The sequence below is a fragment of the Mustela putorius genome, unplaced genomic scaffold, assembly GCF_011764305.1.
Source record: "Mustela putorius furo isolate JIRA1106 unplaced genomic scaffold, ASM1176430v1.1 tig00003899_pilon_pilon_pilon, whole genome shotgun sequence".
NCBI lineage: Eukaryota > Metazoa > Chordata > Mammalia > Carnivora > Mustelidae > Mustela > Mustela putorius.
Window position 1 is genome coordinate 3653019 of NW_025422048.1, and position 22881 is coordinate 3675899.

General features: G+C 54.5%; 1 protein-coding gene across 3 annotated transcripts; it reads right to left on the reverse strand.

The window, feature by feature from the left end:
• Positions 1 to 322: 322 nt before the first annotated feature.
• HMGB3 (high mobility group box 3) lies at positions 323 to 7440 on the reverse strand. Of its 3 annotated transcripts, none has more exons than XM_004776642.3 (5): positions 7333 to 7440; positions 2807 to 2961; positions 2432 to 2571; positions 1768 to 1942; positions 323 to 1335 (listed from the first exon to the last, which is right to left on the reverse strand). In XM_004776642.3, exons 1-5 carry the CDS (start codon positions 7409 to 7411, stop codon positions 1195 to 1197), a joined length of 690 nt encoding a protein of 229 aa, XP_004776699.1. In that variant the 5' UTR covers positions 7412 to 7440; the 3' UTR covers positions 323 to 1194. The 3 variants fall into 3 exon arrangements, with proteins under 3 accessions (XP_004776699.1, XP_012903382.1, XP_044924080.1); XM_013047928.2 differs by lacking the exon at positions 7333 to 7440 and adding an exon at positions 5266 to 5368; XM_045068145.1 differs by lacking the exon at positions 7333 to 7440 and adding an exon at positions 5079 to 5231.
• Positions 7441 to 22881: the final 15441 nt, after the last annotated feature.

A 22881-nucleotide genomic window follows, 5' to 3' on the forward strand; every position in this document is an offset into this window, starting at 1 on the left:
GTTGCAGGAGGCAAAAAAAAAAAAAAAAATTAAAAACCTACATAGTAGTCCGCTTCAATCCTAACCGCCCCCCTCTCTGGGTCAAGTTATCCTGGCTTGTCCATTCAGCAGTTGACTCCATCCTAACTAATGCCACTCAGACACAAACAAAATCACGCAGCACCTTCGAGTTGCCTCTTCCGCTGTATCCTAAGCAAGCTGGCCACATTAATAGAAGATACCAGATGTGCAGGGAGGCTACTCGCCAAATACAATGGAGTGGGTTGTTTGTTAGCTAAGACTGCTGTGACTCAGAAATTTAGACTGTTATAATAGAGAACAGTTTTAAAAATGTAATACTGTTTATTTAACTTCAAAAACATTTCAGCATTCTAAACATACAAAAAAAATAACAGAACGTTGCAAATCGTGTTTAGTACAGAAGGTTCTTGAACTTTCATTGATGCAGTGGCTCTTTCGCTTTGCTGACAATGAAGAGCTCCACAGTTTGTTTCAAAACAAACAGTTTAAAACTACCGCACTTAACTAAAAAGGATCCAAACACTTCTCATGCCAGCTGACCCCCCCCTTCTCCACAGCTACGAATGGCAGCAGAATGCTAGGTCACTATATACAGAAACAAGACAACCTGAAGCTAAATGGATGCCCACTGCAGTGTCCACAGGTCCAGCCTCACAGTGCACGCCCTGAGCTACAGCCCCTCCAAAAGGCATCTTCCCCACAGCCTCAACGCCAAGCAAGGAGCATCAAGAGTTTGTCTCGGTTGTTTTGTTCTTTTTTACAAACTATAGATATGTACAGTTGATAACTCAGGATTTCTAGCCAATAACCATATAGTTAACACCACCTTACAAATCAAAAAAAGAAAATGCCAGGAACATCTTTAAATGCCTTGTCACACCAACAGCAAAGTGCACAGAGTGAGGAGAACACGAGAGCCTTTTCATTTTAAAAATGTTTGGAAATATGTACAACTTTGATACAGTTTCAGGGTGCTCTGGACACCCATGGCCACTTCATGTAAACCACTGACAATTTCTAGAGCACTTTGAGAAACTACAATATGACCATGACCCAATTGTGTGATTAAACCTAACGAGGGCAACAGACACGCCTCCAATCAGAGGGGTGTCAATGTCAATGACGCGCTCCCTACTCTAAGGTATTCACAAGGAGACAGATCAACAGTTTCTTTTATTCATCCTCCTCCTCCTCCTCCTCCTCCTCTTCCTCCTCCTCGTCTTCTTCATCATCTTCTTCCACCTTTTTCCGGGCAACTTTGGCGGGACCCTTCGCGCCATCAAACTTTCCTTTAGACTTATAGTCGGCAACATCCTGGAAGGAATGGGGACACATTCCAAATGAACAGACAAGCTCTCTTGCAGCTGTTTTAGCAAAGGCTAGAAACATGCTGTCCCCACCTCAGAACTGAAAACAACTGAGTAAGACAGGGCTGCTATTTGAAGTATTTGTTTCCAGATACACACAAATCTGGTTCTTGGCCACTGGAATTTCAAAGTTAAGGGGTATTTAACAGGACTATCAAACTCTCTGCCCAGGGCATCCCACACATTAGCAAACTTTTTAAGCCTGCCTGCGATTGTCCGAAAGACAAAATTCTACAGAGAAGCCTGAACAGCAGCAGTTGCGGCCGACCTTGCTGGAAGATGGGCTCAACTCCTCAGCTCGGCAAAGCAGTACACCCCCAGCCCACCCATACCCAGGGTGTAGCTTGGTATAGCCTGGGCACACCCGGGCCCGTCTCACCTTCTCATACTTCTCCTTCAGCTTCGCTGCCTTATTGTTGTAAGGTTGCTTCTCACCATCACTTAAGTTATTCCACATCTCGCCCAGCTTCTTTGCCACATCTCCAATGGAGATACCAGGGTTTGTAGATTTGATCTTGGGGCGGAATTCTGAACAGAACAGGAAGAATCCAGACCTTCGGGGGAGAGAACTGTATAAATTAGAGGCGAGCCTGCGAAAGAAACTATGAGCTTAAGCCAAAATCCCCTGTTCCTCACCTACTTACTTCCTACCACTAGGACCGCTCCGTAAGTGGAGAAATGTGTGATACTGTACACAATGTTACAAAGTTGTGGGTTCTAGAAAGTTTAAGATGCTCCAGGAATACATTGTATTTTCTCAGTCTCTCAGTTACTGGAGAAGTGGGAGAAAAACCTAAGGACCCTGACAGCCAGAACTCGGGTGTGTCCCTCCCAGCGGCAAGGCTGCAAGCACCCCCGCAAGCACACGGCTCACCAGTTACCTCAGCCTTAACATCGCACTTCCCTGGCACAGCACCTTAAAGCTCCAAGTACAGAAGGCCTGGTAGGGTTATCTTGACACCTTTAGGCAACATGCCCTCTTAAAAATCCTTCGAGTAGAAGGAAAGCTCTTAACTGTTACCCTGAACCCTACAGTCACTTACGGTGGCCTTTTGGGGGCATTAGGGTCCTTCTTCTTCTTGCCTCCTTTAGCTGGTCCATAATCCTTCATTTCCCGGTCATAACGCACTTTGTCTGCCTTTGCCATTTCATCGAACTTAGATTTCTCCTTCCCAGACATAGTCTGCAAAGAACAGGACCTGTTAAGTTCCTCAGTGCAGTGTGCAGGACTTAAACCCTTCTCCAGTTTTAAAACAGAAAAAAAAAAATAAATAAAAGCGCACACACACAATTCTAAAGGCAGGCAAGAGGACCCCAGGAGCGAGAGAAGAGCCACCTGGGGCTACTACTCAGAAGGAGAGGAACCCCATGTATGAACTCCAACCAAGGCTGGCTTGAAGGACACGAAAGAAAAGTACCTTCCACCTTTCAGAGCACTTCTTAGAAAATTCTGCAAAATTGACAGGGACTTCTGGGTTTTTCTTCTTGTGTTCTTCTCTGCATGTCTGCACGAAGAAGGCATAAGCAGACATCTTGCCCTTTGGTTTCTTGGGATCACCTTTAGCCATCCTGACTGTGATGGACGAAGGGAGAGAGAGAAAGCAAAACAAATACTATGACTAGAACAGACCTTCAAGATACACCAAAGGCAGGACAACATCCAAATTAAGGTCACCGTTCAGAAGCGGCACCCCCGCCCCCCCCCCAACGCCATGTCTGATGCTACTGGCAGTTGAGGACAGAGTGGGGAGGGAATCAGCTTCACTGTTGCTTGTCATTTAACTTTTGACCAGCATGAAGCGCGCTGGTTTGCTAGTTACTTCTCGGAGAGTGAGAGCGATCAAGTTCTCCAAATGGGAACCGACCCAACTGGGGTGGCTCGGCGCTACATTCCGATTCAGAGCTACTACGTTTTGGAAAGTACAACCGCAGAGTGGAAAGGGCGCCGGGAGGACACATTTGTAGGGGTGCAGGCGGATGACAGAAGCTTCAGACCCATGACTTAAGGCTAGCTGTCAACTGTTTAACTGCTCCGTTACAGACACAAAAATCCTGTCACTGCTGCTAAACACAAGATCAAAGCAGGAGAACTGCCAATAGGGAACATTTCAAATTTCACTATCGGTGATGCATCCCGGCTTCTAAAAATGGCTTTTGCGAGAAAGGTGATCTGGCAAGTGAGCAGCTATCCCTGTACTAGGAGTTCGAATTTGTCACTTTGTCATTATCTGAAGGGGGAGGGGATGCCAAAAAAGGCTAGTCTTGCTCATCTGTAAAGCGGAACGCATGTCCAGCCAGGAATACTTTCTCCAAAGTTTCCAAATAAAAATGCAGCTGTGGCGTGTCATCGTCCCTGTCCCACCCCCCAGCTTCCCGCCATCTTTTCCTTTTCCCACACCCAAGGTCATCATGTAAAACTAAAGCGCTCTCCTTCGCAGGGGCCGACTGAGGGGCTGCGTTAGGGCCCCGCAGTCGCTGCGCGGGTGGGGCGGGACGGGGCGCAGGGGAGCCCAGGGCTGGCAGCGGGCAGCCGGGCCGGGCCCCGTGCTGGGTCACCCGGACACCCATAATTCACCTTCCATTTTGTCAAAAGCTTCCTGATGAAAGAAACTGCCCCTGAAATCCCTCGCTGCCTCCCTCCGCGGGCGCGCGGGGCCGGGGGCGGCGGTGGCAGCGGCGCGCGGAGGGAGCGGAGCCCGGCCGGCAGCGGCAGCGGCGACGGTGGCGCCCGCCGAGCCTCCGAGCCCCGCTCGCTAAAATGGCTGATCCGCGCGCGGCCGGCGCGGGCGGCGGCGACGGCGGCGAACAAAGCGGTCCGGGCCCCGCCACCGCCGCCGCCACCGCAGCCACCGCCCGCGCCGGCCCCCACCCCACCCTGCCCCGCCCCGCTCGGGCCGCCCGGGGGCGCGGGGTGGCGAGGGCCGCGGGCCGGACCCCCCCCCCCCCGCACTCGCCCGCCGGCGCGGGGCGCACTCCTCGGGATAACAAAGGCGCCCGTGCAGCCATGACGCTCGGCCGCGCCGGGGCCCGCGGCGGCGCCCCCGGCCCTCCACGCCGCCAGTCCCGGGCCGCGGGCGCCGGGGCCGAGGCCGGAGCCCGCCCGGGCGCCCCGCCCGCCCGTCCTGCCCTCGCCGAGAGCCCGGCACCGCACCAGCTATGGAAGCCGCGGTCGCGGCGGCGGCGGCGGCGGCGGCGGCCGGCGGGCAGGAGCCGAGCGGGGGGCGGCCGGCCCGCGCACCCACTCCCCCCGCGCCGGCCGCCGGGCGCTCCCGCGACGGCCATGTTAATGCAGAAGCAGCAGTGCAGCCCGCGGGCCCGCGCGGCGCCGGGTCGAGCCCGGGAGCGAAGTTTGCCCGCGCCGCAGCCCCCAGCGGGCAGCGGCCGCCCGCCCCTCGCCGAGTCCGTCCCGGGCCGGGAAGCACCCGGCCCCCTTCCCAGGGCCGCCGCCGCCCCACGCCGGGACGCGCGCCGCCGGAGCCCGCAACCCGCAGCCCGCAGCCTGCCCCTGGGCTCGCGCCGCCGCCGTCACCGCCGCCGCAGCTACCCCAACATCTGGCCTCTGGGGGCCTCGGCCCCTCGGCGGCTGCCCTAGAGGGGCGGGGGCAGGGCGGCGGCCGAGGGCGGCTCCCCGAAGGGGGCTCAGCCCCGACTGCGAGGAGCTAAGGATGAAGCATTGAAAAGTTGCAACACCTGAATTGCTTCTTCCTTCCCGGCCACCTAGCAAGAGGGAAGAAGAAGGAGCGGGAAGGGCGCGGAGACGACAGGCAGGGGGAGGCGGCAGCGGGGCGCGCTCGCGGCGGCGCGGGCCGGAAAGTTGTGCGGGCGCTGCGGCGGCGGCGGCGGCGGCGGCGGCGGGAGCGGGCGGTGCGAAACGTACCTGTATTGTTCGCTAGTCTGGGCAGCGCAGGGCACGACGCGCGGCTCAGCGCTCCCCAACCTCGCGCTAGCTGCCTCCACGAGAGCCGCCTGATTGGCCAGCGGGCTCCGCCGTTTAAAACAGCCTCCTCGCCCGGCCATTGGCCGCGGGCCTCATGCATATTAAACAGGCGCGGGCGCCTATTGGGCGCGGCCTCTGGGATCATTCATTCAAACAGAACAACCCGCCGGCGCTGGCTGCCGAGGCAAAACAGAGGGATAATAATATTCTCGCTTTCCCACACACCCCCATCCCCTCCCCGAACCGAGCTAGGATCTCAAAGGTCTTCGGAGAGGCGGCCCCGCCATTCCCGGCGGCCGCGGCCTCTGGCGTGGAAGACGAGGTCGAGCCCAGCTGCGCTGACCTCGCTGCTGCCGCCGCGGCACGGCCTGGGTGCCCCTGACGCCGGCCACTGCCCTTGCTCCCTGGTCTCCCGGCACCCCATCAAGCCGGAAAAACCTCCAGGGACCGACCACCGAGGGTCCAGGGTCCTCCACCTCTACCCAGATCCGGCGCAGCCCCGCGGCAGGGGCCCGGCCGCAGCCCGCTAGCTCCTCATTGCGGGTGAAACACCGCGGTTCGCTCGCCGAGACCTCGGAGTTTAGGCTTTGGGCCCTGTTGCCCCGCCCGAAGGGGACCTGACTCTGCTCCTGGGGATCGCGCTCCGCTAGACTCTGTGCACTAATTGCCAGAAATTCGATTTGCGCTTGCATTTGCTGAAAGGCCAAGGTAGGCGGATTACAAAAGGAAAACGGAGTTTGGCAAAAAGCAGAAAAATTGGGAGACATTGTAGTTTTGTGGGCAGGGAGTCCCCCCTCTTAACAACCTCAGTTCGGGTCCGCATTCCCTCTGTTCTCCTTGCACGTCACAAGGCACCTTCCTCCCGACCCCACCCAGCTCTAGCCAACGCCTCTGAGCCTCCTGGGAAGGCCCAAACCCCTCCAGCTTGCACTGCTAGGCTTCCATCATCAGGAATCCAACTGAGACCGAAGGCCAAGGTAGTTCTGCTTTTGCCGAGAGCTGACAAGTATGGGGTCACTTCCCCATGTCCCCAATTTAAAAACTTCCGGGAATGCAAACATCTTAAGGCCACCTGGTCCAATACTCTGCCCTGTTGGAGCTAGCTGAATGGTTGCCTGCCTTCTGCTTGCATACCTCCACTCATAGGGAGCTTACCACCTCCCTTTTGGGTGGGCTCTTCCATCCCAGGTAATCGCTGAGCCTTGGGGTTCACCACTCTGCACACCGTACAGTTCCTTACCCTTCAGGAATTCATGGCAGGCCAGGTCTCTTCTCCACGCAAACAGCTCCAGCTTCTTCCACAATGAGGTTCTTAGGGTCTGACCTGCCCAGGCTGTTCCCTTCTCCCCTGTCTCTGCCCTTCCCAGAGGGGAGCAGGATCTCCACATGTGATCTGACCTGTATCTCCCCTCTGCCAGAGTACCCCATCCTCTCAATGTTGTCAGGCCTTTCTAGGCCCAAGATGTGAGTTGCGGTCTCGGGTGGGACAGGGGTCTCCTTCTAGTCCATCCACTGCCTGGCGTCCTAGCCACACTGGGAAGCTGCACTTAGCAGTTGGCAGGCACCAAGGGGGTGGACCAGACTGTCAACCTTCAGAGCCCAGAAGGCACTACTTGGGGGGACCCTGAGTGAATGGTGAGGTTCACGTTTACAAGCACAGGCAGTTCACAAGCAGCACATGTATACACGCTCACACCCGGGCACAGTGAGGGCATTCCCAAATATAGCAGCTTGAAGGCCAAACCAGGGAAGGAAGCACATCCCCCATCTAGAAGAGACTGTATAGTAAGTGATGTCCAGACACCACCCTCCCTCAAGACCCATCCTTGCCCACCCTCACGCCCAGGTTCCCAGCCCATCCACCCCCATCCCCACGCCCCCAGCCCATCCACCCCCATCCCCACGCCCCCAGCCCATCCACCCCCACCCCACGCCCCCAGCCCATCCACCCCCACCCCCACCCCCACCACAGCCGCACCCGTTGACCTCCTATCGCTGCGTACTTACTTCGCAGGATGAAAGGTTTGCGCGGATTCTTCAGAGGAAGGCTTTCCATCTCAGCTCCTGCAAACACCTCTCCTTCCATCAGGCTGAAGCGCTTGGCCTGAAGCTGAAACCTATGGTCTCTGCTATCAGAACCTCACAGAACACGATTATGACATGGCTGAGCAAGGCAGAGATCTGAAGACGGTTGCCATGGTTCCCTGTTCCTTCCCCCACCCCAACAAATGCCCATATCACCCCAACTCTCCGTGTCCTCTTCAGGTCCAATCTCCCCAGTTTCTCCATCTGTCCCTCCCAAGCCTTGGTTGGGGGGCTCCTCACAGTACTGCCCGGCTGTGGCAGAGAGCCTGAACACAGGCTGTGGCCTAGCAGGCTCCTACTTCAAAAGAAACTCATAACTCAGTTTCATGTTCAGAAAGGGGGTGAGGTGAAGTGATAGTAGGGCTAGGAGGCCGCGGGAAGGCTGTGGCTTTGGGCTCGGTCACTGACTTTGGGTGGCCTCAGCTGTGTCACCTCACCGCCCCCAGCCTCAGTGTCCTCTAACAAAGGTAGTTTGACCCACCTATCCACCCCAGCCACTGTGCAAGCTGCTTGTGAGGGAGGCGATGCTGGTCAGATACCTCTGAATGGGGTCTGCTTGTCACCAGTAAAAGGCCACCCAGGGAGAGCTAAAGACCGGTCTGGAAGGTGAAAAAAATGACAGAAAGTCAGGGGTGCCTAGGCATGGCCTAAACTCAGGGGCCCCAAGGCAGCCTGCCTCCACTGCAGCAAAGCCCAGGGCCCCATGGCTTGGGGGTAGCTCCAACTGGTCAAGGTGATGGACGGCACTCTGGGCCTCTGCCCTGGCCCTCACTGGAAAGTACTTTAACCACATCAATGACCTCTGAGGCCCAGTATCAGGCCAAGCCCACGCACAGAGGGGAACCTCAAACCAGAATCCCTTAAGCTGCTTGGCTGTCTGGAGAGGTTAGGAAAACATCGAAAGTACATAGGAAATAAGGAAAAGTGTGGCAAACACTGTTCAAATGGGTTTTCAGTTCCTGGCAGTTCAAGACCCCCAAAAGATTAAAGGCAGTCCTCATCACTCAACAACAAACATGAAAGCCTATTCTCCTAGCTTCCTGACCCCTCCGCTTCCCCAACCACCCGGCCCCCAGGAGTTCGTGGGGATGCCTGGGGCTTCAAGGTGACATCCCCGAGGCCCAAACAGGGCCGCCTCCTTTTAAGAACCCATGGAAATGCTGCCAGAGTGGATCTGGGGTGGGGCCGAGTTTTTGAATTCTTTAAACTCTGTTAAGGGAACGGCGGTGAAGATCCAACAGTAAGGCTAACCCTTTCAGTAGGGATCTAAGAGCCTTTTGTAATTCAGATCTCCACAAGCACGGAGTCTGTAGGCCGGGCCTGGGGCCCTTGCCCTACCCTGCTTACCCCCACCTGACCCGGTGCAGGGCCTGAAGCCTCCGCGCTCCCCTCCGCCTCTGCTCTTCGGTGGAAATTGCATTCCAACGGGACTTTTTGCCACGTAGGGAGGAAAACGTTCTCGGAGGTGGGTCGGGTCTATGGCTCTTACAGGTCTGGAAAGGTGCACAACTGGAAAGGACCTTCAGGGACCGCTAATCCGGGCTCCAACTGACGCGGCGGGGTGGGCCCAGGAGTCAGTGGCTGAGCCAGGGCCGGGCGCCTGGCCCTTAGGGTCACGCCTGGGCCCCCCCTTAATAGCTCAGCTCCACCGTGGGGTGTGCCGGCCACTGGCGAGCTGGGGACTCCGGGCTCGGAAAGGCCGCGCCAGAGGCTCGCGGGGAACCGGGCGCGTGGGGCCGGCCTGAGCGCGCTCTCCCGCCGCGAGGCCACACGCAGGTTGGGCCACCGGGGCCTCCGGGGCCGCAGCGCCGGCGTGTGCCCGGGGCTCGCCTTCCCCGCAGAGCGCGGTGCCCGGGCCGCTCTGGCCCCAGCGGCTGGAGGGAGAGCGGGGACCGCGACCCTGGAGGCGGGGAGTGGGGCAGCACCCGCACGGTGGCCGACAGCTCCCTGCCCCGCCGCGCGTCGTAGGAACGCAGCCTTTGCCACCAGCAGCCGAGCGCGCTCGGCCCGCGGGGCAGACGGACGTGCCGCGGAGGGCCCCTGCCCTCCAGCGCGCTCGGGGCCCCCCGGGGGGCTGGGGCGAGGGCCCGGGGCTCCAGGGTGGCCGCCCCGGACTCGGCCGCGCCGCGGGGTAGCTGTCCGCGGGGCGCCGGTGGCTGCTCCGGCCTCCCGGCCCCCGCTCCTGGCGCGCCGCGTGCAGAAGGGCCCTTGGGCCCCCGAGTGGTGCCGGGGCCGGCTCTGACTCACTGAGTAGCTAATGGGCCAGCACCCTCTCTTGCGGGAAAGGTACGAGCTGTTTCTCTGCACCTGATCCGAAGGGATTCCTGAGGTGGGGAGAGGGGGAACCGGGGCTGCTATTTTTTAAATGCTCCCGAGTCCCTCTTCTTGGGCCTCAGTTTCCTATCGAGAGCTGGTCCCCGGGGTCCCTTAGGGCATCACCGTTCTTGGGTTTGCCGGCGAGGCTTCACAAAGGGAATGACTTTCCTGTCTTCACTCACTACCTACTCCTCGGCCGAACCAAACAAAACAAACCTGAAGGGTGGTCCCCTGTGTGCAGCAGTACCCAGGTGAGAGAATTTTAGAAACAGCCCCACCGGATGATGAAAGAACCTGATTCCGGCGAGGATGGCGCTTGTATTGACCACACTTGGCCCCACACTTTCAATTTCAGTCTTTTCTCACTAGAGCAGCTGGAGCGGTCCTGTCTCGTCAGGCCTTGCCCCTCCTCCGCTCGGCACCTTACAGCTTCACCTCCTCTCCTCACTCTTCCCAGGGTCCGTCAGGGGCTTACACAAGGCCACCACATACACCTCTGACTCCATCTCTCGATTCTCTCCTCACCCTGCCCCCACTTCACTCAGGACCTTGCTGCTTGCTCTTCCCTCTGCCTGGGACACTCTTCTCCCGGAAACCTGCAAGGCTCTCGCCCTCACCTTTTAGGTCTTTGCTCTAGTGCCACCTTCCCTGCCTACTTGATTGAAAATCGAAACCTGTAACATTTATCTTGCTCATTGATGGGTTCCCCACCAGAGAGTGGCCACATGAGCGCAGGGACCTGTGTTCTATCCTGCGCGGCTTCCGCACTCTGGGTCACAGAGCAGCCCCGCCACTCAGAGTGTGATCCTTCTTCATACCGGAAATCTGACCTTGTCAGCCCGCCAGTGGCCTCTCTTCCAACTGCAGTGAGGACGGAACTCCCTCCCCTGCCCCTGCACACAGACACACACACACACTCACACTCACACTCACACACACACACTTCTGCAGCCTCTTCTCCCTTGCCTGCCCTTCACCCTTAATGCCAGTTTCTTCCCTGGGCCAGGAGTGCACATGTATGTATGTATGTCTGCTGTTCCGCTGCCTGGACCCCGTCCCACTTCTGGGGCCCAAGGGAGTCCTACCCACCCTGGAGATCTCAGCCAGGTTACCCGCACCACCGTCCTCCACCTCGGAGGCTCCGGAGGTCCCCCAGCCACACTTTCCTTTCTCCCTCTGGTCTCCTTTGTGGCCCTTCTCCCACCCATCACTTGGCCACTGTTTGGGTGATCGCTTGTTAAATGTCTGTCTCAGCTGGGTTTCTGCCCAGCTAGCCCAGGGCCTGGGGCCAGGAAACACTCTGAAATGCTAGATGGAGGAATGAATTCCTGAGAAACTGAAGGCCTGTGTTATTGGATGCCCAGCGCAGGGGGCACACCTCCTCTCTGGTTGCGGGCGAATGATGAGAAAACTCGAGAACGAATGCCAACTGCACAGAGCGCTTAATCCAGCCAAGCAGGGGAGTCCCTCTGTACGTCACTTCTAGAGAAGGCCAAGGGCACTCCCCTTCGGGGCCTGGTGCCACGGGCAGCTCTGGGGAACTGGTGGGAGGGTGGGTTGATTTTCAGGACGAACTGGGACTTTGGCTTATAAAGGGAGCCCCATAGTCCACATAGCACGTTTCAGCTGGGCACTGGAGGGAGAGCCAGAGCCACTCTGTCGGGCTTGGAGTCCGTACTCTGCTACTTGCCCCTGTGTGACTTGGGCAAACTACCTCAGCTCTCTGTACATTGGTTGTCCCATTTGCAAAATGAAACTAGTAACAGTGCCCACATCACGTGAAGCACTTAGAGCAATGCCTGACCCAAAATGAGTGCCTGAGAAAGGTTTGCTGTCATAATGGTTACCTTTGATTTCACTCTTAGTTCTTGAGACAGCTCAGAAGAGCTGCAGTTGGAGAACACCCCACCATCTTCCCCAGCAAACCAACTCTCTCTGGGCTGTCTGTGACCTGAGCTGTTGAGTCAAGGCCAGTCGGAGCCGTGCATCTGAGTGTGTGCACCCACATCCCCACTGGCTCACCCTCAATAAACCTGCATCACAGAAACACCTGGTGGGGTCCTGGTCTCATGTACCTGGTCCTGGATGGGGAGCGCTGAGGGGGCGCTTAGGCCCTAGAACTGAGATTGTGGTGAGCGACTGGGTGCTTCCTCTGGAGCAAGGACTGAGCCCCATTCATCTTGAGATGGTTCCACGTCCATGGGGCCCAGCCTGAGGCCAGACACAGGGTTTGCTGTGAGGGTTTTGCTCACTGTAGAATGAATGTGTAATATGGCTTCATGAAGTATCAGCCAAAGAGCTTTGCCTTTCCAAGTCCAAGCCAACAGACATACCAAAAGGAGACTAGCAGCCTAGGAGTGCGGGGTGGGGTGGGGTGGGGGGTCTGTGTTCTCTGCTTTCGCAACTCAGGGGACTTTGGAAAACCGTTGGACAAATCCCTGGAGCCCTACTGGTCCTCAGTTTCCCCTTCTGTACAGTCAGGGAGTTGCACGAGTATCTAATCATACTTAGGCCTTGGAAGCATAAGCTCCCCGGGGCGGTGGTCCCCCTTTCCCTGTTCCCCAGTGAACAACGGCAGAAAGAGTGGATGAAAGTGCTTTGATTCTACAATCTTCCCCTGCAGTGAAGTGGAAAAGGTATGCTTGTCTTTGTGAACAGCTCTCCTCCGTTTGGCAATCTTTTCAGATTCTTCTGGACAGCTTTCTAAATATGATGCGACTCTCAGATCAGCCTTGAGATATTTCAAGTAAAAGGCTCCCTCTCCCCCCATTATTTATCTAGATGATCATCTCGGTTTTCCTCTTACTTTGGGTTATGTTTGTACCTGGCCTGCACGACTCACTGGTTGTCAGAGAAAGGGACACTCAGATACAATGATAAGGATAAAGGACTGTAGACAGAAACTACAAACGGCCCAAGTCAGATCAGAGAACGGGATGATAATAATGCTACTTCATGCTCTTGAACAGTTTACATGGTGCTTGCATATCTATCATCTAACCTGTGCCCCACAAAGCCCCCGTGAGATATTTGTACATAGTTTGGAAAACTTGAAGCCCAGAAAAAGCAAATGTTTTTGCCAGGAGGATACCAAGCCATCAGAGGTAAAACTGGGACTAGAACCAATGTCTCCTGCCTCCCAGTGTCTGTCAGTGGCTTCACTCCCCAGCTGTTATCAGTGGGCAAACAATAAAGAGAGGGTGAATCCACGGAGGGCATTTCCTGTGTCAGTGACCATCCCGGATCCTTCTGCCTGCCTACAGCTATGCAGAGAAGCACAGCCGAGAGTCGGAGGGCCTGTGGCCAATTGCTGGAGTCATCAGATGAGTGACCCTCCAGAACCTTGCCCCATTGGCTCCCAAACCACACTCCCCAACCTTGGCCTCTCCCCCCATATGTATCCCCAGAGAGTGGCACCTCCACCCCCCCAGCATCCTGCCTGGCTCCCCTGGCTCCTTCATCTTCCATATCCCTGCTGTCCTCAGATCCCATCAATCAGATCCCCTAAGTAGCTTCCAAATGTGGATGCTTCTGCCCACCTACGGCTACTGAGCCATGATCCCGTCTCAGATCATCTGCTCATCAGGCCAGCAACCCGAGGAATCCTTTATAAATGTGCATTTTCATCTTGTCACTGCTCCATTTAAAATCCTTTCCTGACTCGAACCTTCAGATAAAACCACAGAAACACCCTTCGAGATCCAGTTCCGGCCAGGTTCCTGCCACTAGCGCCCCCCCACCCCCAACCCCCAGCCCGTCTCACACGGGGGGATCTTGTGACCTCCCCCCTCAGCATGGCTACACTTTTCCTAAGAGTCAGAATGCCTGGAGTGTTCCAGCTGGTTCTGTACCTGCTTGGCTCTGCCACCAGGCATGGAGCACCTGCAGGGTCAGAACGGCCTCCCATAGCTCTCTAGAGGGCCTGCTGCCCTGCAAAGGGTTTGGTCCCAACTCAGATCTGGGAGTCAGATTTGAACGGAATTGAAGTGGCTTGAATTGAAGTGGTGTTGTTTGGTAATAAGCTCAGCGACCTAGAAGCTGCTGCTGCTGCCGCTGCTGGTGCTGCTGCTGCCGCTGCCACCGCAGTGGCCTCTGGGAAATGTCCCCTGCCGCTTCCTGCCTTTCATCTAAGAGCTGGGTGATGATAATGATGATGATAAGCCAGGGATCACACAGAAAACCAGTTTCTGGAACCCTTGATTGGGGGATCTAGAGAGAAGTGAATGTCAAATTATGCATCACCCTCTCTCTCCTAGATCTTGCTCCCCGATCTGGCTCTTGATTATGTGATGAGCTCAGCATATGTTGCTAGCTGATTTAAATATTTATGATGAATTTTCAAATCACCTCTTAGCATGCCAGTGTTGACACTCTATAAATCATAGAACTTTACAGGTGAAAGGGCCATTAGCATCTCATGTGAATTTTGCCTTTTCTAGATGGGGACATACGTAGTCCCAGAGAGGGCCAGGAGCTGGCTCAAGGTCACATGGGTGTTAATGGCAGACCTGGGCCTGGAACCGAGGGCCCACGGCTCACTGCCCTGAGCTCTGCCCACTGCACTAAACTGCCTACCTCTCCCACCAAAGTGGGGATTGGAAGCTTCCAAAGCTTTGGAAATGGAAGTGGGTCACATTTTTACTGCACCAAAGGAAGGGGAAGCACATAATTCTCTGGACAAGGAAATGGATGTAGAAGTGACAGCAGTACACGGGATCTATCCCTTACTCCTGCAAAGCCACCATTCCTATTGTCCTGGGTGAATGCATTGGCCCTTGGAATATGCCACACAGTGCCCCCTCCAAAGGTTTGGGGATGGGGAGAGAGACTCCTCACACCCTGTTGATGAAATCTTGCTTTCCCCAAGCCAAGATAAGCACCCCACCAACTGAACTTCCCCTCCAGAAATTCTGAATCCTACAGCAGCCCTACAGAATGAGATGAGCAGGACAGAGTGTAAGTCACTCTGGTGTCAAGAATGCCTCGTGGTGGGGCTGTGTCCTAGCACAGTGACGTTTTGAGGAGCATCCAATCTTGTCATATTCTTTTGACAGCCTTGGATACAAAATTGTACGGAAGGGTGTGGTGGGCGCAAAGGTCGAGAGCATGGGCTTTGGAGTCAAGAGTACTTGAGTAGCTGAGGGCCCTTGGGCTGACTGCTGAACCTCTCCACGCCTGTTTCCTCGTAGGTAAAATGGGGTTTGCCAACACCCACCTCACAGGGTAGGCTGCGAGGACTGCAGGGTACAAAGTTTGAAGCGCACATAGCCTAGGGCCAGGTGCATAGAAAGCCCTCAACAAATGCGATTGTCCTGGAAGGGTGGAATTATGGGTGATCTTCTGTTCTGTGTCTTTATACTTTTTGACAGTGATCAGAAATTACTTTTATGAACAGAAGAAAATAGAATATAAGTTGATGGGAGCGGGGACTATCTTTGCAACAAAATAGATTTCAGAAAGATCCCGGAGGACGCTCCCGTGAGGCTTTGAGGGTGTTCTCCATGTCGTCGGAGGGTGTGCAGGCTGCCGGGTCACAGGGCGAAGGAAGAGCCTAAGCAGGGAGACACGATCCAGGACGGTGGTCCCCACCTGTACCCAGGAGCAGCCCTGGTGCTATTCCTGGCATCATCCGGCAGCTATGCACAGCACACTGCTTCTCCTGCACCAAGGCTCCCCAAAGTGAAACCATCTCATAATTCCCATTAGACTTTTATAGAAGTACAGGCATCAGGACTCAGGTGGGGCTCTCAAATCTACACTCTTTCAGGGTAAAGGAATGAAGTTTGGTTCCCTATTCCTGAGCTGAATGAAAAAAAAATATATTGCTGTACTTTTGGATTCTTTATGACATGGGAATGTAGGGAAAGCTCCTTGGGTGGGAACTGGGTGAGGGGGGCTGGTCCAGAATCTTCTTGTTCAAAGGGCACGTGGTAGGCACTCATGCAGCCGCATGTATACTTGTAAGACAGGGGCAGAGGAAGGGTAGACACTCAGTAAAGAAGGCAATGTGAAGATAGACCAGAGAGATTTAAGGATGAAGGTTTTGAAGATAGCAATGGTTCAGCCACAAGCCGAGGGATGTCTCTTCCTGGCCCTCAGAGCCAGAATGGAATAAATTGTTGTTGTTTCAAGTCACCTGGTTCATGGTCATTTGGTATGGGACCCTTAGAGTTCATCTAGCCCGATGGCTTCCACACATTTTCAGCAGCCAAATGAATGATTTCCCAATGAAATCATATGCCACAGCCTATCAGGAGAACAGATGAAAGTAGAGGGGCAGTGGTTGGACAAGAGGGGAGGATGCCTGCCCAAAAGACTTCCCCTATCTCCATGGTGGTTCCCAAAGCACCTCCTAGAAGCTTCCACCAACAGAGTATGAGAACCCGCATCTAGTTCCATTGTACAGATGAGTAGATTGAGGTTCTGGGGGACTGAGTGCTTGGCTGAAGACCTCTTTTGGTGGGAGACGAAGAATATTTGTGAGGAGGAAAGAAAGCAGGCTGCCTCTTCCTGCTCTCTCATCTTCTCTCTCCCGGCTGGAGCAAACCCCATCTCCCAGGCAAATGACTAAGAATGCCTTGGAGTCTCTAGCTGGGCTTTGTTTTTAGCAACAGTTTCAGTTTTGAACAAGGAGTGCGGAGCGACAAGTGTGGCAAGCCTCTGATGAAATATTTGTTCCTGAAAAGTGCAGACCTTGAGCAGCCTGCTAAAAGGCCTTTGTGGGGGATCAAGAAAAGGTTAGTATAAAATATTACTCCGCTTTTCTCTATGGCCTTGGTACTCATAGACAAAACATTAAAAGTCAGGTTCTCTTTCCTCCCAAACATAGCCAAGAAGGATGGCGTTTTCAACTTTACAAGGACCCAAGAGAAACCCAAAGGGAAAGAGGCAAACAAGATCCAACCCCTTCCCCGGGGGTCAAAATGGCTGACATTTTCCAACCTGGTTCCGAATTCATGATGATTTATATGACTGTTTCCAGGGCCACTGGTCTCGTTCTATTGTGCACTCCTGTGACTGGGTCAAGTGGCATTAGAAGTATTGTATCTGGGAGGAGGGAGGCAGGGCATATTCCAAGAATGAACAAACCACGAGTGGCCTGAACCAAGACCGGCGGGTAAGCCAACAATGTCAGCTGCCCGCTCAAGGCTGCTGGGAGGGAGCCCTCAGCACAGATGGAAAACAACTGTCAGGCGACAGCAAATGGCATTCGTGTGGCCTTCTTTGTTCCTTGGTATTGCTAAGGAGGGTGTCCTCCTTCCACTCTGGAGGCCACATGGTTCCTCCCTTCCCAAAGGGAAGGGACGAAGCTCACTGGCCACCACCCACTACCACTGTAGCTCCATGGACCAGTGTAACCTTACACAGAGTGGGCCAAGGCACTTCCAGACTGGGACAGCCCTCTCTGGAAACCGTCTGTCTGGGGCTGGGACTTCTTCCCCTCCTCGCTTTCTTTTGGCTTTCAGGTAATGACATTCCTCAATTCATGGCATTACCATCCCTGGGGAGTGAGGCTCCTCTCTGGCTGGGTCAACCCATCCATCCATCCACTCCTGGTGATGCCCATTTTCCGCTCCAGCTCCCCCCCACCTCAAGTGTGTGTTCTGGCAAATGTGTAGGGGTAGTGTGTGTGTTTCAATAAGCACCAGTGGTATTGTGCTGGAGAACTTGTTCTCTTTCTTCCTGGGTGCTTTTCCACTCAGCCTTAGCGTGCGCGAGGTCTGCGCTCTGCCATGCATTCCTGAGTTGGCTGCACACGCTGAACTCCTTGGGCTGAATAATGGCCCCTGACGACCACAGGTCTTATTCCCTGGAACCCGCGCGTGTCACCTAACATGGAAAATAGCCCTTGGCAGATGTGATGAAGTTCGGGATCTTGAGATGAAGTGATTATCCTAGATTATGTGGGTGTGACTGAAATGTCATCACATGTCCTAGGAGTCTCCTGGGACTGCCATAGCAAATTTCCTTTTCAATGATTCTGGAGGCCAAAGATCCAAGATCAAGCTGTCAGCAGGGCACACTCCTTCCAAAGGCTCTTGGAGAGAATCCTTCCTTGCCTCTTCCAGCTTCTGGTGGCTCAAGGCTGCCTTGGCTTGTAACCACACGAATCCAGTCTCTGTGTCCTTGCGTGGCCTTCCCTGGGCTTCCCCGTATCTTTTCCTCTTTTTATAAGGACATCAGCCTTTAGATGAAGGGTTTCTCCTCCTCCAATAGGACCTCATCTTAACTAATGCCATCTGCAAAGACCCTATTTCCTAATAAGGTCCCTTTGTGAGGTTCTGGGGGGATAGGAATTTTGGGGAGACAGTATTCAGCCAGTACACATATATTCTTATAAGATGTCACACACAGAGAAGGCAACACGAAGGCACAACGGAATGAGAGGTGAAGATGTTGGCTTTGAAGATAGCGGTGGACACCTGGAGCCATCGGAAGCTGGAAGAGGTGAGGAAGGGTCTTCTTGTAGAGTCTTTGGAGGGAGTAGGCCCTGCTGACAGCTTGATTTCAGCCCAGTGACACTGATCTTGGACTTCTGGCCTACAGAACTATGAGAGAACAAATTTCTGCTGTTTGAAGCCACCCAGTTTATGATGCTTTCTTACAGAAAGCAAGAAACTAATAGTCCCTTTGTGGGTTCGCAAGAGAATCCGTCGGGGGTGTGCCCGGAAGAGGGGCTGCTGCATTGATGTGAACGTGTGCACTTGATCTGGCTGCATGCTGCCAGGTGGCTTTGCCAAGCAGCTGCATCAGTCTAGCTGGACTCCCCCCAGTAGCACACAATGGTTCTCCTTTCTCTTTATCCTAGCCAACACTTGGCATCACATAGCTGCTTTTTGCCAATCTGACATGTGTGTATCCTATCTCATTGTTGTAATTTGCATTTCTCTGATTACTAATGAATCTGAGCATCTCTTCGCATACTTACTTGCTAGTCTTTTGGGTTTCTCCTTCTGGGAATTGCCTATTCATATGCTTTGCTCATTTTCCTGTTGGGTCTTTTTCTTCTTGCTTTGCAGAACTTTCTTGTGCATTTTGTCCATTAATCCCTTGTGGGCTTTAAACAGCAAATATCTGCTCCCCATCTGTCGTAGTGTCCTTCATGGAAAGAAATTCTTAATCTTGCTACAATCAAAACTATCTAAGGCATGGCTGCCAACAGAGGGGTGGACTGATCAAGGACTGTTGTGCAAACAGAATACGTGTCTGTGTGTGCAACATGGGCCACGCATGAGCATGCATCTCTGACTGAATATCAACCCTAGGGATGCCTGGGTGGCTCAGTCCATTAAGCGTCTGCTTTCGGCTCAGGTCGTGATCCCAGGGTCCTGGGATCGAGTCTCATATCAGCCTCCTTGCTCAGTGGGGAGCCTGCTTCTCCCTCTGCCTGCCGTTCCCTCTGCTTGTGCGCTCTCCCTCCCTCTCTCTCTGACAAGTGAATAAATAAAATCTTTAGAAAAAAAAAAGAATATCAACCCCCAGGAATCAGGCACTGCCCCCCATCTGGGATGAACGGTTTTCCTCCTCCCTCCGCTGCTGATACAAATGGTTTGGCACAGTACTTCTCAGACTTCAGGGTGTACTAGAGGACTTGTTAAAACCCCGATTCTCTGGCCCATCCTTAGAGTTTCTGATTGGTGAGTCTGGAATGGGGCCCAAGGATTGTATTTCTTTTATTTTTTTTAACTTAAAAATTTTTTTAAATGATTTTATTTGTTTGGGAGAGAGAGAAAGCACTCACAGCACGAGCGGGGTAAGAGGGAGGGGCAAGCAGACTCCCCACTGAGCAGGGAGCCCAACACAGAGTTCTATCCCAGGACCCTGGGATCATGACCTGAGCTGAAGGCAGACAGATGCTTCACCGACTGAGCCCCCAGACGCTCCAGGATTTGTATTTCTGATAAGCTCCCAGGTGCCGCTGGTGACCCAGTGACCACCGTTGGAAAGCCACCCTACAGGGGAAGTTGGCATGTGGGTTCAGAGGTCACACCACCTTGCAGTTAGCCCACCAGCAATAGGAAGTTATAACTGGCTTAGTGCCCGTGCTCAGAGGAACCCCTGAGGCCACCCAGGACAAAAGATTTCACAGTGGAAACAAACGACACCCAAAGAGGTCAGTGCTTGACCACAGTCGCACTGGTCATCAAGTCCCGACGGCCTGCTCAGTGTTCCTCATTTGTTCACACACACACACACACACACACACACCCCATAAGGACTGTCTTAGGACATACATGTGCCCCTTCTCAATGTGGGGACTTGCTTACAAACGGGCAAGGGGACTCTTGGCCGCCACCACATAGCATTTCCCACCAGCACCACCACCATCACAGGTGGTCCCACAGGAAGAAGCAAAGAAGTACTTAGAAAATACCCACAGGACACAGCAGCCTTGCCACCACCCATTCCTTCCTTCCCTGGGTACTCAGGAGCAGTACTGGGACCACCAGGTATGTGTAGGAGGGCATCATTGGGGGGGTGGACAAGGGGTGTAGACGGGATCCCACTGGGCAGTTCCATCCCCGCTTCACCTCCCCCACCCCATAGCTGCCACCAGGCTCCCTGAGGCCTGGACAGGTGCTCCTCCCTGCCTGTACCGCCTCACCATTCTCTGTCCTCCGTCCCCTTAAGGAAGGCGCCGAGACTCAGGCCCGGCGCCCTCCTCCTCCACCTGGCGGCTGAGGGAGATGGCACGTTCCCTGGGCTGGCAGCAAAGAATGGAAGGATCAAGAAAGGCTGAAGGCTAAAGGGAGAGTGCATGGGGATGGAGAGAAGTGGGGGCAGGGGAGAAAGGAAAGGAAAAGAGAGGAGGGGGTGGAGAATACAAGAGGAGAAATGCCAGCAGGACTCCCCGGGGTGTCTACAGGGAGGCAGCTGCAGGAAGGGGCCAGGCCCCAGGGGTCCCCGTCAAGGAGAGGCAGGGACTTGGAGACTGGCTCAGTGTTGGGGGTAGGTGAGAAAGGGTTTGGAAAGGTGACATGCTTTTTGGAAAAGCAACAGCACAGCAGGATCATCCTGACACCTTTGCCACGCCCCACTTTGCCCCTAGCACACCTCCCCATCCTGGCTCCCTGCCCCAACTTGCATTCTCCCTCTTCCTTTCAGATCTAGAAGTCCAGCCTCTCCCAGGTTCCTATCAAAAGGTCAGGCTGGGGGAAGTGGCAGGGCATTTGGAGACCCCAGTGACCTGGGATTCCGCCACCATGCCAGTTCTATCTGTCACCACTCGCCAGGCATACGGGGCACCCGCCTGTGCCAGGCCCTGCTGGTGAGGTCAGGCATAAGCCCTGCCAGCTAGGCTCAGGACTTGGTGCTCAGCCACAGTCAAGGGCTGTTGCAGGACTTTACCCTTACCACGGGCCTTACAGCAAGTGGGGGACGGGAATCAGGCCAAGGAAAAGGGAGCCGGAGGACCAGGCCTGTTGTGACCCTTAAACCACTTGGCTTGACTCTCTCTTGTCCCCTGAGACTCCCGGCTGCCTGCGGCCCCAGCAGCTGCCACCACCACCTGCCTCGGAGCCTTGCTGGCCACCCCAGAGACCTCACAGGATCTCGTGCCAATGGACTCCTGAGAACCCATGAGGAACCCTGTCTCTCTCTCCATTCACCCAAACATGTTAGCCAGACACTGAACTGGGCTTTCTCCCCCTGGAGACAGGGACCTCTCATTTCAATGGTGGGGACAGTTCCAGCACCGCTCCAGGTTTTCCCAGCTTTCCCCACATCCTGTCTTCTCCAGCTCCCCTAGCGCTCTTGGGCCAGATTTCCCAGTGGCTGACTCCAAAGCCCAGTGGTAAGGGACCGCACAGGGCAGCGCCAGCAGGGCAGCGCCAGCAGGGCAGCCTGCTCAAATTACATCATGCAAGGCCCACCAGCACTGGAACCCCATCCCCCACCCTCACCCCTACTGCCCCACAGTGACCTCTCCCACCATCTGAATCTACACACATTCTCCACTTTCTCATCTCCCGCCATGAACACACCCAACCCCGGGCCCAGCCTGAGGCCCTGAAACAGCTCCCTAAGGGGCCCCCTGCACCCAGCAGCCTTCTGAGAACACCTTTCCTAGCTGCTCCTCTTGCTCTCAGACTCCTCCTCCCTAGCCTGCCCCTTACAAGTCAACATCCAAATAACCCGTGTTGGTGAGGGTGTGGAGACATGGGGGGGGGGCCCTTTGTTCACTGGCCGGCGGGAAGGCCAAGAGGTGCAGCCGCCATGCAGCAATTCCACTGCTGGGTGTAGACCCCAGAGAGCTGAAAACAGGGACTCAGAGATCGTTCGTGAACGTCCACAATAGCCAACAACCCAGGTGTCTATTCAACTGAAGAGTGATAAACAAAATGTGGTCTCCTCATATAATGCCATGTTTCCAGTCGTACAAACGACTAAGTAGTGATCCACACTGCACAGTGGAAGAGGCAGACACAAAAGACCAAATACTGTACAATTCCGCTGAGAGGAAGGTCCAAGACAGGCAAGTCTGTAGGGACAGAAAGCTGGTGATTAGTGTTTGCCTGGAGCTTGAGGCACAGGGGAATGGGAGTGACTGCTTACTGGGTGCAAGGTTTCCTTTTGGCAGGATGAAAATGTCCTAGAATTTTTTAAAGATTTTATTTATTTTTGAGAGAGAGAGAGAGCACAGAGGGAGAGGCAAAGGGAGAAGCAGACTCCACGCTGAGCAGGGACCGTGATGCGGGGCTTGATCCCAGGACCCTGAGATCATGACCTGAGCCAAAGGCAGACATTTAAACAACTGAGCCATCAGGACACACAAGGTACTAGAATTTTACAGAGCTATTGGTTGCACAACACCGTGAATGTATTAAATGTCCCTGAATCGTATGCTTTAAAATGGTTAATTTTATGTTTTGTGTATTTTTAAAATCTTTTAAAGATTTTATTTTTTAATATTTTATTTATTTATTTGTCAGAGCATGAAAGAAAGAAAAAGGACAAAAACAAGGGGAGACACAAGACAGAGATCACAAGTAGGCAGAGAGGCAGGCAGAGGAGGAAGCAGGCTCCCCACTGGGCAGGGAGCCCGATGCAGGGCTCAAGCCCAGGACCCTGGGATCATGACCCGAGCCGAAGGCAGACGCTTTACCGACCGAGCCACCCAGGGGCCCTTAAGATTTTGTTTTTAAGTAATCTCTA

Bases quoted from the DNA above. Each gene is read 5' to 3' on its own strand.
- HMGB3 (XM_004776642.3), bottom strand. From the start codon at position 7,411: ATGGAAGGAGAGGTGTTTGCAGGAGCTGAGATGGAAAGCCTTCCTCTG. The intron at 2,962-7,332 runs GTAAGTACGCAG...CGTCCATCACAG, and splicing joins CAAACCTTTCATCCTGCGAA to TCAGGATGGCTAAAGGTGAT. The intron at 1,943-2,431 runs GTAAGTGACTGT...TCTCCCCCGAAG, and splicing joins AATGCCCCCAAAAGGCCACC to GTCTGGATTCTTCCTGTTCT.